The sequence below is a fragment of the Camelus dromedarius genome, chromosome 29 (genome assembly GCF_036321535.1).
Source record: "Camelus dromedarius isolate mCamDro1 chromosome 29, mCamDro1.pat, whole genome shotgun sequence".
NCBI lineage: Eukaryota > Metazoa > Chordata > Mammalia > Artiodactyla > Camelidae > Camelus > Camelus dromedarius.
The window spans coordinates 17,632,134-17,649,396 of record NC_087464.1 but is presented as its reverse complement, the minus strand read 5'-3'; the positions used below and the strand labels follow the sequence as shown (position 1 = coordinate 17,649,396).

The 17,263-nt window shown below is 41.3% G+C and overlaps 1 protein-coding gene across 7 annotated transcripts in view; it reads left to right on the top strand.

Annotated features, from left to right (window-relative positions):
- The window catches only part of CPEB1 (cytoplasmic polyadenylation element binding protein 1), a 67,304-nt gene that overhangs the window by 28,393 nt on the left and 21,648 nt on the right, over positions 1-17,263 (top strand). For 6 of the 7 annotated variants that reach the window (XM_064480629.1, XM_064480627.1, XM_064480625.1 and 3 more), the window contains exon 3: positions 14,007-14,195. In XM_064480629.1, the coding sequence (XP_064336699.1) occupies positions 14,042-14,195 (154 nt within the window). In that variant the 5' untranslated portion in view covers positions 14,007-14,041. Of the gene's footprint in view, positions 1-13,481; positions 13,800-14,006; positions 14,196-17,263 lie in introns of those variants that run through there. The other variant, XM_064480628.1, reaches the window with a different exon arrangement.

Genomic DNA, 17,263 nt, shown 5'->3' with positions numbered 1-17,263 from the left:
AAGGCAAGAGCTATAGCTGTTTTTCCTCGCTTACCATATTCCTGTTGCCTAGCTAGTGCCTGACACATGAGAATCTCATGTAATAGGTACTTTAAAAAAAACTATTACATGGGCAGAACTTAAAGTTGGATAATATTAGTATTGGTAAAGTTGTTCACACATGCATCAAAAATAGTGTAAAAGGAATATAAAACTCTTTCATTTGGAGGAGACTGTAGGATTGAGGATGGAGGAGTGTTGAAAGAATGTGGAAGTGATCTTTTTTACTCTGTATTTATGTATTGTCTTGAGATGTTTACCTTATTTTGTTTGTTTTAGGGGTGGGAGGTGATTAGGTTGATTGATTGACTGAATGGAGCTACTGGTGATTGAACCCAGGACCTCTTGTATGCTAAGCATGCGCTCTGCCACTGAGCAGTGCCCTTCCCCCAGTTTTTTTACCTTTTTTAAGCACATGCAGTGTGAGTCTACAGAGTGCTAGCTGTGTCACCTTGGTTACCTTGCTCTACCTCCTTTGATCCTGGTGTCAGTACTTGTAAAATGGACTTAATGCCTTCTCCATATGGTGTTTTTTTAATTTTAATAATATATTTTATTTAATCCAAAATATTATTTAAACGTGGTTTATATGAAAGATTATTGAGGTATTTGTGATTTTCTTATACTAAGTCTTCAAAGTTTAGAAATTTAAAAAAAATTTATTGAGATATAATTGACATATAACATTGTATTAGTTTTAGGTATATAACAGTGGTTTGATATGTTTATTGTGAAATGATATGCAATTATTTTAATAACATGCATTAAATTTTATACTCACAGCCCATCTCAATTTGAACTATACATTTTCATCAGAGTTGATACGTATTTAGATGTCATAAAGTTAAAATGTAGATTCACATATTCAAGTTGTTTTAAACCATACTTAAGTTTTCCAGGAACAGACTTGAATTGCCAGTGTTTTAATTTAAATTTTAATCAGGTAAAATTAAAAATTTAATTTCCCCACTTGTAACAAGTACTTTTCAAGTACTCTGTGGCCTTATGTGGCTGGTGGGCTCTGAATTGGACATGTTGGATTGGCAGGACAGGGAGTGGCATCGATCCTCTTCTGTTCACCTAGGCCTCTTCCATCGGGGTTTGCTCATGTCTTCGGCTGAGAAAAATTCCCAGCTACCATATTTACTGTGGGCGTGTTGTGGGGATGACTTCCATTGCACCATACAGTGTCCATCAGGGTTGATTGGGAAGCAGACCCATGATGAGCATTATGGACTAAGGGATTTAATTATAGGACTTAGTCATTACACAGTTGAGGGAGGAGTCAGGGGCTTGAAAGATCAGGGAAGCTTTACTGACCAGCCCTTTGGAAGCATTGGCATAGATGGACAGTTGGGGCTCACAGGGCACTCTGGAAAGTCATGAACATCTGGCCGCTAGATGTGAAGGGGAGCTGATGGAGAATCTGTAGAATGGTGTTGCTGCTGCTCCTGGGGGTGGGCCTGGGCTTGCTTTTGTGTTCAGGGCTTGTTATAGGGAGAAGAGTTGGTTGTGGAGTGGAGAACGAGCACAGGCTGGAACCTGCCAGCGTCTCGGTGTTTGTCCCACACTGTGTTGAGCACTACCGACCTGATGCTCTTTTACACTCTCAGCCCAGTTCCAGGTAAGATCATGTGTAGAGAGTGGGCAGAACAGCACTTGGACTTGAGTGGAGAGGAGTACAAGTGTAGGTAGAAGAGCTGTGGTGGAAAAGGGGCCTTGGGGGCCAACTTTGAAACTCCAGTCTGTGAAAAGAAACACATCTTGTAAGGTTGCTCTGGAGCCTTTCCATAGACCCTGCTCTTTTTCTCGCTTTATGAAGTAGGGAATGTGATGTTTTATTTCTGAAAGTCTTGGTCTGCATGGTACCATCCCCATCTGCTGGAATGTCAGGGCTTTGCCACTGAAAGCTAAGGCTCATTGTGTCGTCGTCACAGGTAGGATTCCTCCCACTTTAGTGTTTGCATTTCAGTTTCTGAATGTGGATGTTTTACATCTTATTGACTGAAGAAGAAATGGCTACAGTTAATGGGGGAAGAGGGAAATGTGCAGAGGCCAAGGGTTAAGGCTTCTGGAATCAGTACAAGAGAGGGTGTTTCTGGTGTGAAATGAGGGGTTCGACTAAGTAGACGTCAAAGTCTCTTCTATTGTTAGTGTTCTGTGATGTATTGAATTACGCTAATTTTATATTGTCATTGAACTAATGTCAGATTTAAAATCTTTTAATATGGACTTTGTAAAAGTTTTTAATTTTTCAAATTTATTTGGGGGATGTTAAATCTGAGTTACCTTATCCTTCTTAAGAATATTATTCTTTTCATATTACAATAATGTGTTCACTGTAAAAAAAATTTTTTTTGAAGAAAACAGATACATTAGAAGAAAAAAATCATATGTAATTCCACTACTCAGAGATAACTACTGTTAACATTTTAGTGTATCTCTCCAGTCTTTGTCTAACATACATATTTATTAAGTGAAAGCTTTTCTGAACACACTAGTAGTTGGCCTTTCTCTTCCTTTTATCTTTCTGTCCTTAATTTTCTATGTCTTTTTCAAGGTTACATAGCATTTTACTATGTAGATAGATGTATTATGGGATTATTAATGGGGTCCATGGTAGAATTCAGCTAGTCTAATGTCTTGGGCAGATGAAAAGTTAGATCTTTATTTTTAGCAATGTTTAACTGAAATGTAGCATTTCTTTGATTGTAAATGTTTACAGCAAATCACAATAATATTAGCAGGACCTAGTACTTTGACAGTAATAATAGTCATCAGTAGGATGATCAGACATTTCCTGTCTGATTCCTTTACAGCCATTGCACAAACCTTGAAATGGTTATATTTATCACTACAAAATTATGATCACTATTTTATATATTTAACATTATCCTTAGAAAGTATTCATCCATAGGCTTTAGCATATTGCCAGATGGTTCATGGTACAAAAAGTTAAGAATTTCAAATTATTGGAGATAGTTTGCTTAAATAGGTGTCTATTTTAAATAGGTGTCTGTTTTAAACACTAGTAGAAGTACTTGAAGTTAAACTTTTGCCTATATCTGTGATTATTTGGACACAGGATAAATCTCTAAAAGCGTTTAGTGCACATGTCAGATTATTCTCTGGAAATACGTTGTAGCAGTTTACTGTCTAGTATATGAAAGCACCCAGTCTTTTAAAATCACTAGCTGTTGTATTCTCTAGGTCTGTCATCATTTGGCACGTTGGGTGTCTCCAATTTGGTGTAGTGTTTAAGAAACTTCTGAAAACCCCAATTTTGAACAGTATGGCATCAGATAAAGTAGCACTTCATTGTGTTTAGGTTATACTAGTTTCTTATACAACTTGGGGACACCACCTGGACAGCACATATTCCAGGACTCTGGACTGGAGTCTTCAAAACCTGCTTCAGAAACTCCTATACCAGCCATAGATCAGGTGGAACTGACTTGAATCAGCAGTCTTTTTTGTCCTCCATGAGGAAGAAATTAAATTGTCCTCTTCAAAAATAATAAATGCACGTGGAGGTAGCATCTTGGACGCACCAGAATGTGGAAGTTGACATTTTACTGAGTAAGTGGGAGATTGAGGGGAGGAGCTAGTACTAAGAATTGAACTCCTGGTAGCCTGGGATGGGTTTAGAACAAAGCTCCATGGGGGCCTAATGGAAATGAGGATCCATTAATAATTTACTGATAAAAACAAGTCTGAGATGGGAGGGAGAGAGACACACACACACACACACACACACACACACACACACACACACACACACACACACACACACACACACACATATATATATGTGTGTATATATATATATATACACACACCTGGGCCTGAGAAAGTGCCCCAGAGTAGAGGAGAGGCAGGAGAGCAGGTTGACCCCTGGTTTGGGGACCAAGAGATCTGGCTTTAGATCCCACCTCTGCCACTGAGTGGCTGTGTCACTTTGGCCCTCTCTGGGCCTTTTGTGCTCTCTAGTTTAAAAAAAGAAAAGAAAAAAAGGTTTAACCAGGTGGTCTGACTCTTATCTGGTGCCGGGGCACGAGGGGCTTTTGTCCCAGAGATTCTCATCCTGCCTAATTACTTGTTAGGTCGATCCTTGCTAAAGGGCCTGAACTACACAGAACAGTCTTATTTGCAAATGATCAAACAGCTAATTAGAACTTTAGCAAAATGTGGGATGTGTTGTAAGGCTGTTGGTATATAGTGCACAGATGAGGAAGAAATTGCTGAAAAACTAAGGACGCTGAATCCAGGGCCTCCAATTTTGTCAAAATTCTTGTCTCTTTGCTGCCTCTCTCCCAGTGTGAGTTTCATTTTCTCCTTTTGCACAATTGCCTGTTATCTGAAGAAGGGGCTACGTTTACATCCTCTGGCATCACAAAGGCAGGAAATGATTCTTTCTCCTCTATATCCAGTTGGAAAAATATCAAGGAAGGAGTCCCAATTACCTTGTTTTGAGTTGAGCTCATACTTGAACTGGCCTCTTTAGTCATAGAGATGGGTTATTCTGGCCCATGTTGGGCCAGATGCCCACCTACGGACCATCACTGTAGTCAGTGAGGCAGAATCTGGCAAGAAGATAGCATTTGCCTTTAGAACCACTTGCATAGTATAGGAAGAAAAACACAGTTAAACAAAAACCTAGTGTGGGGAGATTTTAAAAAACATGATCTTGGGGATTCATGGATTAGGCAGCAGCAATCTTTAAACATATGTTTGTATACATCCCAGTTTTTAAAAACCATGTACCCCACAGTGACATACCAGTTCACACCCATTGGGATGGTCATTGTCCATAAAAAAACCAAAACAGAAAATACTAAGTATTGATGAGGATGTAGAGAAATTAAAACACTTGCACATTGCAGAATGTAAGATGGTACAGCTGCTCTGGTAAACAATATGGTAAACAATTTATGTTAAAAAAAAATTAAACATAAATGATTTAGCAATTCTGTTTCTAAGTATGTATGAAAAAGAACTGAATGCAGGGATGGGAACACGTTTGTGCACTGATGTTTGCAGCAGTGCTATTCATAATGGCCAAAAGGTGGAAATAATCCAGATGTCCATGGACAGATGAATGGATAAACAAAATGTGGTATGTACATCCAATGGAATATTATTCAGCCTGAAAAAGGACAGAACTTCTGATCTATGCTGCCACATGTATGTACCTTGAAGATGTTATGCCAAGTGAAATAAGCAGACACAAAGGACAACAGTTGTATGACTCCACTTCTAGGAGGTACCTAGAATGGTTGAGTTCATTGAGACAGAAGATGGGTTACCAGGGCCTAGGGGAGGGGCTAGTGAGGAGTTAGTGTTTAATGGGTATAGAGTTTCAATTTGAGATGAAAAAGTTCTTGCAGTGGATAGTGGTGGTGGTGATAGTGCACAAAAATGTTGGTGAATTTAATGCCTCTGAATTGTACACTTAAAATGGTTAAATGGTAAATTTTTTGTGTTATGTATGTCTTACCACAGTAAAAAAAATTTTAAAAAAATACAATGTCCTTTCTCATTTAACTTCTTATCTAAATTTTAGTATACCTGGAAAATGAATACAGTGGAATCAAAATAGAGATTTGATACCTATTATCTATTTAAAAATATATAAATCCAGCTCTTTCACGGTGGGAAATTTTTCATTATTCCTTTTCTTCCTTTACTTGTATTTCTAGTTTACTTCTAGTTTACTAAAAAGTAGAATTTTATATTAATGTAATATTTTACACTTTAGTCATTTGTTGATCATGTTATATTTCTCTGCAACAAAAACAGTATATAAATTGAAATTTTAAATTATTTCCTGTAACTAAAACGCTGAAGAGTTCTGGGTTGTTGTGAACATTGACTGCTAGGACAATTGATTAAGACAATCTAAAAGTTAAAATTTTTCATAAAATTTTATTCTTTATTTAATAATTATTTATTTTCTTCACAAGATAAATGAGGCATTTTTATAACTCATGTAATTTTGGATGACTCATTTATTGCTAGAATGACTCAGGATTTTCAACACCAGATACATTCCTATTTTCTGTTTTTATAGATCTGTGCTTTTACTGAGTAAACTTGTTCACATAAATAAGTAGATGGGAAATAAAGGCATTGTTAGAGCAGTGCCGCTCAATTGTCTGAACTCCTTGAGTTCTGTGCAAAAAATTAGTCATCTGTCATTATTTTTAGTCATTTACTTGCCAGCAGTTCCATTCACTCCCTCATATTTGTAGAAAAGAAAGAATTGGAAACCATCTAATATGTGAAAAGATTTGTTACCTAAAGGCGTCAATCATTGAATTTCTCTGTTTTATGGAAGTATACCAAGAATGGTTTATGGAGATCAGATGACTAAATATGTCTGTTATTCTTTTACTTAGAGACCTTGTTTAACTCAATTTACCTACAGAATTGAGAAAATTAAAATATTGTTAATATTTAAGTATGCCTTTACAAATATAATATTTTAAATGCGTTTTATCCAATCACTTTAATTATGTTGTGTTAAAACCTTGTGTCTGTAGATTTTAACTTGCTCTGCTTATGGAAATTGTCAACCATAAATTCTAATTTAATGAAGATGGTTCTTATTTCAAACCAATTAGTTCAGTCAGACTTGCTTTTTGTCAGAAAAAGTCTACTAACTTCATTTTCCTCCAACATTTATTACAAACATTTTTAAGTATTCAGAATAGCTGAATGAGTTAAAAGGTGAATACCCATAATAGCTACCACCTAGATTCATTCTGCAATCAGCATTTTTTCTTATTTGGTTTATCACATATCCACTTATATCTCCCTAGCCATTTATCAATTCATCTTATTTTTATGACGCATTTATTTCAGAGTATTTGCAGAGATGGTTGTAATTCATTCCTAAATACTCTAGCAGGTGTATCATTAGCTAGTGGTCAGTATTTGTTTACAGTTTTTGGAGGTAAAATTAATACATGGTGAAGTGCACAAATCCTATGTGTATCAGATGCATTCTAACAAATGCATATACCTAACTTCCCACAAAATTCAGCTCCCACCACTGCCCCCTGGAGGCAACTGCCTGATTTCTTTTTACCATGTATTAGCCTTACCTGTTCTAGAACCTCAAATAAATGGAATCATGTATATCTGTACTCTCATGTAAGGTTTCTTTCACTCAGTGTAATTGAGATTCAGCCGCGTTGTTGCATGTATCAATACTTTGTTCCTTTTTATTGCTGAGTAATATTCCACTATGTGTATATACTACATTTTATTCTCCTGTTAATGGCCCCTTGGACTCTGTCCAGGTTTTCGTGATTATGAATAAAGCTGCTATCGCCACTCATGTACAGGTCTTTTTGTAGACGTACACTTTCATTGCTCTTAGATGAGTACTTAGGGGTAGAATTGCTGAGTCATGGGATAGTATATGTTTAATTGTGTAAGAAATTAGCATACCTTTTTCAAAGTGATTGTACCATCATACAATAATGTATGGAAATTATGATTGGAACACCAAATGTTGGCAAACTGGAGCAGTCTTTTTTATTTTAGCCATCTGTTGGGTATGTAGTGTGTCTCATTGTGGTTTGATTTGCATTCATTTGACTAATGATATTGAGCACCTTTTCAAGTACTTATTGTCCAGTTATATATCTTTGTGTAAAATGCCTTTTGAAGATTTTGTGCCCTTTCAAAAATTGTTTTTTCTTTTACTTTTGAGTTGTTAATATTCTTTTAAAGAGCATTTATTTTATTTTTTGTACAATTTTATTTATTTATTTATTTATTTATTTATTTATTTATTTATTTAGGAAGGGTAATTAGGTTTTATTTTTTAATGAAGGTACGGAGGATTGAACCCAGGACCTTATGCATGCTAAGCATGCGCTCTACCACTGAGCTGTACCCTCCCCGCCTTGAGTTGTTAATATTTCTTTTATACTCTAGATACAAGCCATTTGTCAGATATGGTTGCAGATATTGTCTACCATTTTTTAGCTTGTTTTATTTTCTCAATGATGTCTTAATGAGCAGAAGCTTTTAATTTTGATAAGTCCAGTTTAGCAAAACTTTCTGTAATAATCATTATTTTCTTTGTTTTCCATAAGAAACCTTTCTGTGCATTCCCCTACTCCAAGTCACAAAGACAGTCTTGTGTTTTCTTAGAGAAGCTTTTTAGAGTTAAAACTTTTACTTTGGGGTATCTCTGATCCTTATTAAATTAATGTTTGTATATGGTGTGAGGTAGACGGTCAAGGTTCATTTTTTTTTTTCCCGTATAGATATTTGGTTGTTTCAGCACCATTTGTTATAAAGTCTCTCTCACTGAATTGCTTGACAGCATATATATTATTGGGGTTGCATTGATCACTTTGGTGGAAATTAACTTTTTAATAATATTTAAATTTCCAGTGTGTGAACTTGGTATATGCCATTTTAAAATCTAAACATTGTTTTCAGAAATATTACAGAAATCACTTTGAAATAATTTACAGAATTCATTTGAAGATTATCAAAATGTTCAAAACTAAAATAAGCCAATGACCATATTTTTATGATGGGAAGTACTAATATTCTCTCATACCTTAATCTGTAATGTGATTTAACACATAGCTGAAATTGTAAGGAAGCTTTCCTTGAACATCCTCGGCATCATGCCTTCTCTCTCTCCTGAACTACTGTTGCACTTATTAACATAAAGATTAACAGTACATTGTTCTCTAGAGTGTGAACTTTAAGGAAGTTGTGATTGACTCGGGTTTAGCCTTTAAAGTTTGATGAATAGTGTGAGGGAAAGTTATTAAGTAGGCCAGGGCTTGAAGATTGGCGTTGTTTTGAGAGGCCGCAGAGAACTGTGCAAGGCACTTGTTTAGGAGAATGAACACCATGAGGAGGGAGTGTTGAGTAATAATGAGATGAATTACCTGGAAGAAAGAGTCTGGGGCAGAAAAACCATTTTAAACTCTTACTATTCAAGGTGTGGTCAGCAAACTAGTAGTGTGGACGTCACTTGGGAGGAGGTTAAGAATGCGGATTCTGAGACCTGACCCACACCCACGGAGTCATTCCATGTTTTAGGATTCCCAAGTCATACTTGTGCCCATGAAATTCTGAGAAATACTACTGTGGGGAAACGTGTGGCCTCCCTGGGTGAGTGGTGAAGGACCACAGTGCAGTCAGAGTGGTTGATGCAATCTTGACAGGTGTCTCACTTCTTGCATGTTGGCTCTTTCTCTTTAGGTTGCCAAAATGGATTTTCAAAATCATCATTTTTGTTTTCTTGATTTGAGGGGAGAAAATAGTCTTTTAAACAGTCTTTTTAGAAATACATTCTTAGAAATGCTATTTTGGGGCTTGTTAAAACTTGAAGAACCATAAATCACTGATTTAAGTAGCCTCAACTGACTGTAAAGTTAGTCATTTGAAAGAAATCTAATGGGGACAAGTGACTCGATGTCCTATCTCTGCTATTCCCGGGACTGGAATTTAGGGATGAAGTTGAGATTTTGTAAAGAGTTCAAGTGTGGTTGCTGTACAAGCTGTAATAGTGTACTTGTTAAAGTCTAAAGAGGAAAAAGAAAGGAAAGGACATCTTTTGTTATAATGTTTGTGCAATAACTGAAGGAAAATAAATTCAGTAGCAGCCTGCTACCTCAGACGTTAGCTGCTTGTATTTTTCTGTGTTCCTTTACCAACATCGTCTATCAACATACAAAATTTTCATAGTTATAATCATGATATAGATGCAATGTTGTAGTCTGCTTATGTCATTTGACATATATTTTCCCTGCTCCCCAGCTCCTTTTCCTTCCTTATCCAACTATTATTCTGCCTCTTCCTCCCTTTAATCCCTTACCTCCCTGACTGACCTCCCTAGCTCTGATCTCTGGTTCATCTTGGGCCCTCTACCACATTATTTCCCGTTTAAGAGTGTAAAGAGATTTCCCCCTGCACGCCTGAGCATCAGGAGTATTCCAGCTTCTGTTCTTTCTGGTGTGGCTTGCCCAAACACACCTTGTTTACCTTCTCCCCTGTTACCTCCTTAGAACTAGGTCCCTTTTTTTTCTAGGATCAGCTTGTGATGCGTCTGCTCTGTGAAGTCGACTCAGGTCTCCCTGGGGCCTCGACTGACTTCTTACAGTCCCCATTGGCATTTATACAATGGAACCTGCCTTAATGGTTTCACAAATGGGGGCCTAAAAGCACTGTCCTTTTGTTTCACTTCCCTACCTGCCAGATGCTCAAGAATGATCGTTACAGAGGACCCTGAACAATTTTGTGCTAAGTTTTGTTGGCAGAGGAGTCATCAGAGGGCAGACAGGTTCTTATACTGAGGATGGAGAGATTAGAATTGAGGCTATACTGCTCTGAGTCCTAGGGCCAAGGCCCCTGGGACACCTCTGCATTTTGAGTTTGCCAGGGATACTCTGTTTTAGACTGTGGCGAAATTTGAACCTTGGGTCAGTTTACTTCCCTGAGTTTAGTTGCTAGGAAATTTGGGATATTAACTATAAAGAAGGTTAACTGCTATTTTTGAAGGGAGATGATTTAAAAATTTCAAACCAAATTAAGAAACTTATATTGGAAACATTGTGTAGGTATTACTATTGATAAAAGAAACTTGTAGCTGAAGGAATTTAAGTTGAGATGTTCAGATAGATTGCCTTAGAGTGAGGATTCTCACTTCATCATGTGCTGGTTACCAGCTTTTAGAATCTTAAGAGTGCCTAGTTGCTGCAGCTAAAGATTATAAGGAACCTTCTCCAGTAAAAAGAGTCAAGGTTCCTGTCCAGCATCAGATGCAAGTTTGAGAAGCAAAGGTGAACTTTTACTCAAAAAAATCAACCTTTGCTTTTCAGACCTTTCAATTTACTGCATGTTAGCCTGTGTCTCAGACTTTATGTTAATATATATTGAAGAGCGAGAACAGAATGGGTGAGTTTGGGAGCAGGAAGCCTTTATTAGAAGAGGCTTTTTTGAGGGAAATGTTTCTGAACACAAGATGGCTGCAGATAAGAGTGATCATGCCACCAGTTCATCTGGGATAGTCTTTGTTTAAGCTTTCTGCCCTGATGTGATACTCATATTTGCCCCCTTCCTCTCTCAAAAGTGCCTTGGTTTGGATGATAAATTATATGGTCTAGACCCTACTAAAAACAAAATATTGGTGAAATACTTTGTGCTAGACACTGTGCCAAATGCTTTATATAATCCTCACAAACACCTGAAAGGTAGCTTCTGTTGCAACTTTACGGATGAAAAGATGCTCAGAAAGGCTTAGTAACTTGACTGAGGTCATATTGTTGCAGACCTGGTGAGTAAAAGCAAGAGCTATCAGACTTTTAAAGCTGCTTCATTTTTCCCAGCCTGCCACAATAAGGGTTTAACGGGTGATCTAGTGAAGGAATCCTACAATGGTAGTGAAAACGTTTAACTGGAGGAATCAGTGGAATGGAGAATGTCTGAACAAGGATAAAGGTGATCTCTTAGTGGAGTTGCTGGGGGTAAAGGGAGGGTTGTGCTATATTTAGATCTCCAAGCTCTTAGATGCTTGTAGCCATTTGTTGCTAAATGTCCTTAAATGAACCTGCTGCTCAGGCCTAGGGTCTTTCAGCTTGGGTTGGGAAGTTTGTGGTAGTGCATAGATCAGTCCTACTCAAAATTTTATGTGCATCAGTATCAACTGGGAATCTTGTTAAAATGTAGATCACTTCCATAGGTCTGTGGACCTATGGAAGCCTGAGATTCTGTGTTTATGACAAGCTCCTGGTGGTGCTGATACTGGCTTGTTCGGCCACACTGTACTTTGGGCAGCAAGAGTATAGCTGATGATTAGATTCTCTCTGCCTGGGGCATGGGGGGAGCCATATACACAAAGGCGCTGACTCTAGAGGGAAAGAGGAGGAACGATTAATTCTAAATGCCCTCACATATGGGTGGAAGGGGCTACGTAAGTTTAGGGGAGAATGGGTACTTAAATACGTTTTTTTTTTAAAGGAAGCATTGTGTTTTTATAATTAATACATATGGATTACTTTTGTAAAGTGTATCCTTAGCTTAGGGGAGGGTGAACATAGAAGCAGGAGAGAGTGGTCTGGGGTGGGAGCAACACCAGCAGGGGTGAGTTCTTGCTCAGCCTTTGCAGTGGTGAACAAGACTTCAGCAAACACAGGGAGCAAGCAGAGCATCTACAGCCAGACAAGAATAACGTGGATGGATGACACAGCAGCAAAGCTCTTTAAAAGAAAAAAAAACTCCAAGGGGAGGAGTCCCTCCCACAGACTGGCCGTTTTCCCCCTCTAGGCTATGCCTGAGTGCCTGTGGACAGAAGGGTATACTCAGGAGGCTCTGGCCAGCTGTCCCTGTGGCTAACAGCATTATCCCCTACTCTCCACCTTGGACCCTGCCCTGGGCAGTCCCAGGTGGGCATGCTTCCCGTATCTGGTTACTTCTTATAATGTGGAAGAACAAGTAGGGCAGAGTGCTGCTAGCCTGGTCTAGGTGTGAGCAGCCTGCCTGCTGAGGCTGGGACCTTTGCTTTACCCTCTTTTCTGAAGAAGAAGCCCTGTAGCTGGAGGTCATGATGGAAAAGGACATGCAGAAGAGCACATTGGTGAACAGGAAAGCAGAGGTTCCAGAAGCTCTGGGCGGAGCTGGACTTTGTTGCTGGACCTGTGAGTGGTTATAGAAATAGGGCCTTGGTCCTGGGCAGCACCCCTGAGAGAGGACCCGGGCAGCCAGAGCCATTCGTGATCCTCACAGCTGGCCAGCATCCTCTCAGTGCTCCTGGAAGGGCAAGAGAAACAGTATCGACAGAGCCAGGTGATGGGTGCTCTTGACACGGGGTTTCTGGTAGGGTGTGATACTGCTTCTGAGACTGTCTTGTTTTGGTCTGTCACACACTGTTTTGGGAGTGTTTCCTCAGTCTGTGCCTACAGTTGCAGGAGGCTGGATCTGGTCCTGATATATCTGCTCATTATTAATGCTCGTCCTTTTGGGGTGAGGGAACTTGGGAGCAGGGAGTAGCCTAGTCAGGACAGATCCTACTCTAGCGTGTGGATTGTAGGTTATGCCTAGAGTAGCCCAGCGATCTCCCCCCACCCCCGCCAAAGCTGACCGCCTTTCTCTGTGATAAGCTGCTCCTGACAAGCCTGGAGCACCAGGTGGTGTTCCCCAGGGTCCAAGTGTACAGTGTTTTTCTGAAGGTTGTCCCATCCTCAGTGGTAAACACTGCTGTGTCAGGGTGCTGCTCAGGGGCCACTTGGAGCACATAGATTTTTGCTAGCAGAATTGTGAAGCTTTGCATTGGGCTGCAAAACCAGGGCTTGAGCAAGCAGCTGGAGAGAGTCCAGGACTAGAGTGTTTTTGGGTTTGGGGGTGGAGAGCAGAGGGAGGGAAAGGGAGGGGCAGGAGGGCAGAGCTACACAAGCAGGCAGTCTGCTGCTTTGGCTTTGCTGTCAGCAGAGAGGACTTCAGTCGTGCCTGAGGGCCGCTTGGCCACCATTGCTGGAGACTGGAGGGCGCTGCTTCGCAACCCTGACTTACCGGCACTGCACCCGGACTGTTCCAAGTAGCTGTTGTGCTATCTTTTCCCTGGGAGGCAAGTCTCCTCCCTGTCGTCCCCTCCTGCTCCTCCCCCGTTCTGTGAGGGATGATGCCGCTCTCTATTGCACGGCTCAGCCGGCTGATGTCACTGGCAGCGGGAAGCATCAGCAGCCTGATCACATGCTGGCCCAGTCTGTAATGCAGACGGGATAGGGGTGTGTATGTGGGGAGGGGGGCTGGATGGCAACTGCTCTTGCTCTAACACCCCCAAAAGTGCAGAAGCAGCGGCTGCAGTATCCAGCCAGCTTGGATGTCTGGTCCTTGAGCCTGAGGAAACTATTATTAATAATATTTATTGTCGATAATACTGGGGAAAACAGCCCTTAACTCTGGGGTTTCTGCTGTCCTCCTGTCCAAAACAGACTTCCAGGACTCTGAAGAAACAGTTACAAGCAGGATGCTTTTCCCCACCTCTGCGCAAGATTCTTCCCGTGGCCTCCCAGATGCAAATGACTTGTGCCTTGGCCTGCAGTCCCTCAGTCTCACAGGCTGGGACCGACCCTGGAGCACCCAGGACTCAGATTCCTCAGCCCAGAGCAGCACACACTCGGGTGAGTGCCAGAAGATGAGTTGGCTGGGGGAGGGTGTGCATGGGGTGGTGAGGGAAGATAGCCACAGCAACAGTTGTTCTGTTCCCCTTTGCATCTCCCCCTCCCCATACAACATGGAGCTGTTTTGCAAAAGATGGAAATGCTGGCTGTGAGTGTGGCAGGACAGATGGTTGCTCGTAAAGGCAGACATGGCTTTTCCACTTACCCTGATAAATTCCCTGGAGTTGTTAGTCTGCACCTGAGGTGGCCCTGAAAAGGGTCCCCAAGGTGACAGTTTTATGCAGAAAAGATCCAGCTAACCCCCTAGTGCCCAGGCCTGTCTTGGAGATGATGAAGCAAAACACTTTTAGGCGGGGGAGGGGACTTAAGGGGCTGATTACTGGATGTCCAGATTCTATTTCTCAGTGGCTTTTAAAACTCGGGAGCTATGTGTGACGAATGGGTGGCCCCTGAATCATGGCAAGGGAAGAATTTTAACCATAAGTGAGGCTGGGTAATACTGGGATATTGGAATTGGCTTAACATAAGGTTAAGAGCATTGATCCTGAAAAGGGGTAGGCAGGGTAAGCGGGTGGAGTAACTCTCAGCCGTGGAGGCTTTTTTCTTCTTTGTGTCAAGGGTAACTAAGTGGATGAAGGAAGAGCCACTCCCCTTTAGGATCCCTTGTCATCCTGGAAGGATTCGATGGGGACAAATTGAAGGGGCTTCTAGGCAACCCCTTGAGATGTTTCTCCTCATACCTTCCCATTGACCATTTATTTCCCTCTTGTGGTTCAAGGAGGAGGGTTGGCCAGATACACATCTTGAAGTATTCAGGAAGAAATGTGAACTTAAGAAATACTATGGCTATACTTAAAAATCTACGTATTTTGCCTTATGTAAATTGTACCTTAATAAAAAGAATATTGGCAACAGATACTTTAAAAAGATGGAAAGTCAGGGGTGGGGGCAGCCATTTGCTGTTGGTGCTGACAGTGGGATTCACTGAGCCTGCCACCCTTCCCTTGCCTCCCCTGCTCCAGAAACTGGCAGTCATGGCAGCAAGGTACTGTCTTGTTGATTTCTCTGGCCTCCACCCTATTTGGCGCAGGTCTTTTTTTAGAATGCTTTGCGGAGACTGGGGCTGTTGTGTCTGTTGGCATTTTAATGCCCAATTGTTTTGGTAAATCCCATTTGATTGAGGGCAGAAGGTGGATTTTTTAAATTTGGTTGCGGGTGGGAAAGAGCTTCACCCTAAGTAACTGTGTCTGGGTTAAGGTAGAATTTCTTTGGAGTACTGGTCTTCAGCTGACTCAGGTTTTTCCAGAAAGGTTGATTACTGTCTTGTTCCCCTGGGCAAGGAAGTGTGGTGTCACTGTTTGGTGTCCTGTGCCTGGAGATCTTGACTTGGGGGCCGTGGCAGTGTCTTTTATGTGGTACCCTGAAGCTTACCTGGGGCCTGTGAAGCTGACCTTGTCCTTCCCCTCACTGCTTTATCTGAGCAAAAGACAGAGGAGCTCACACAGGAGACGGGCACCCGTCTGTGGTAGTCATTGTTGATCCACTGTCATTTACTGATACCATGTTGGGTGTGGCCCTTCTTTGGCTCTGGTTTCTCTTAGCTACAGGGGTCCTTCCGAAATATATTATAACACATAGAAATGCAGGGGAGTCCACCTTGGGACTTGGAGAGGTTGGCCTGAAAGTCATTCTGAAATTAGGCTGTGAAAATTAGCTTGGGTCGAGCCATAATTTCCTTTGCTTCCCCATCATCTGAGAGTCCTGTGCTTGTAGCTGTTTGTCTCCTAAGTAAAAATGGATTTACTTCTCCACCTTCCATCTCAAGCACTTTAGTGATAAATATTACATGATCCTGTAGATCAGGGAGGGCCTGCAGTCTGTGGTCCTAGTGTTCATAGGGACCCAGAGAGTTGCCCCAGTGATATGATTTGGCCATGGGCAGGGCTAGTGTGGGTATGTCTTCCTTTCCGAGGACAGAGGACACACCCATCCCTAATCCCTGTGATACCCTCGGATTTTGGAGCTGTGGTGATTGTCATCTCTCTTTCTCTGAGCCTTCGTGGAAAGCCCACATGAGGGTACCGCCTCCTGGAGTAGGATGCAGCCTTCCCACCAGCCAGCTGCACCCTTGCCAGCAATGCGGGAACATGCAGCCCACATTCCAGTGCCTACACTGCCTTCCCATCTGAAGACCAGCTAGTTCAGTTTCTTTAGGGAGGGAGGAGGTGTTTAACAGCTCTGGACAGTCTGAGAAGTCATCCTGGCAGACAGCCTGTTACCTTGCTGTGTCTGCATGGAGCACATGGTGCAAGCTTCTTCCTTGGGCTCTGGTTGGTGATATATTGCCCCATGTGCCTGTGGGTTCATGTCTAACCATTTCCTACAACTTTTAAGTTTTGAGCAACATGGGGATGGGGAGGAGGCAAGATTGGAGATAGCAGGGCTCTTGCCTGAAAAGTGTTGACTAGCTTCATTCAGCAAACATTGAGCACTGTGTTAGGCACTGAAAGTACATTGACAAATAAAATTGTTGCCCTTAAAAATCCCCTTGACTATCAAGGCAAAACAGATAAGAAGGTATACCAAACGCAGCAGGATAGTTGCTGTGATTGGGGCCTTCCATTTTCTCCCTTAAGGATTTTTTGCACTGGGGCAACCTTTTCATTGGATTCTCAGCGTGAGACTGGTACGTAGGGACCTTTCTTCAGTGGAAAGGGTCCTTCTGCTGTGGGGATTTCATTGGCCTTGGAGGCCTGCAGGAAGACCCTGTTTCTGAGAGTTGTTCCTGTAAGGCTGGCTTTGGTGTGGATGTAGTACTCTGGGGTCCCTCCCTTCTAGACTGTGCCTGCCCCTGAGGCTTCACCTCATGCTAAGAAGGAAGTCTTCCTTCCCATAAGGGCAAGCTGAATGTTAGAAGTGACCATGATGGCATATGTCCAGGGTTATCTTTGTTGTCCTTGCAGTGTCCCAAGTCCTGTAATGGAACAAGAGGGCTATGAAAGCCATCCTCAATATCCTGGGATGAGGGAGAAGGTTACTAATAATCACCATTTAGCAACTACTTCCTG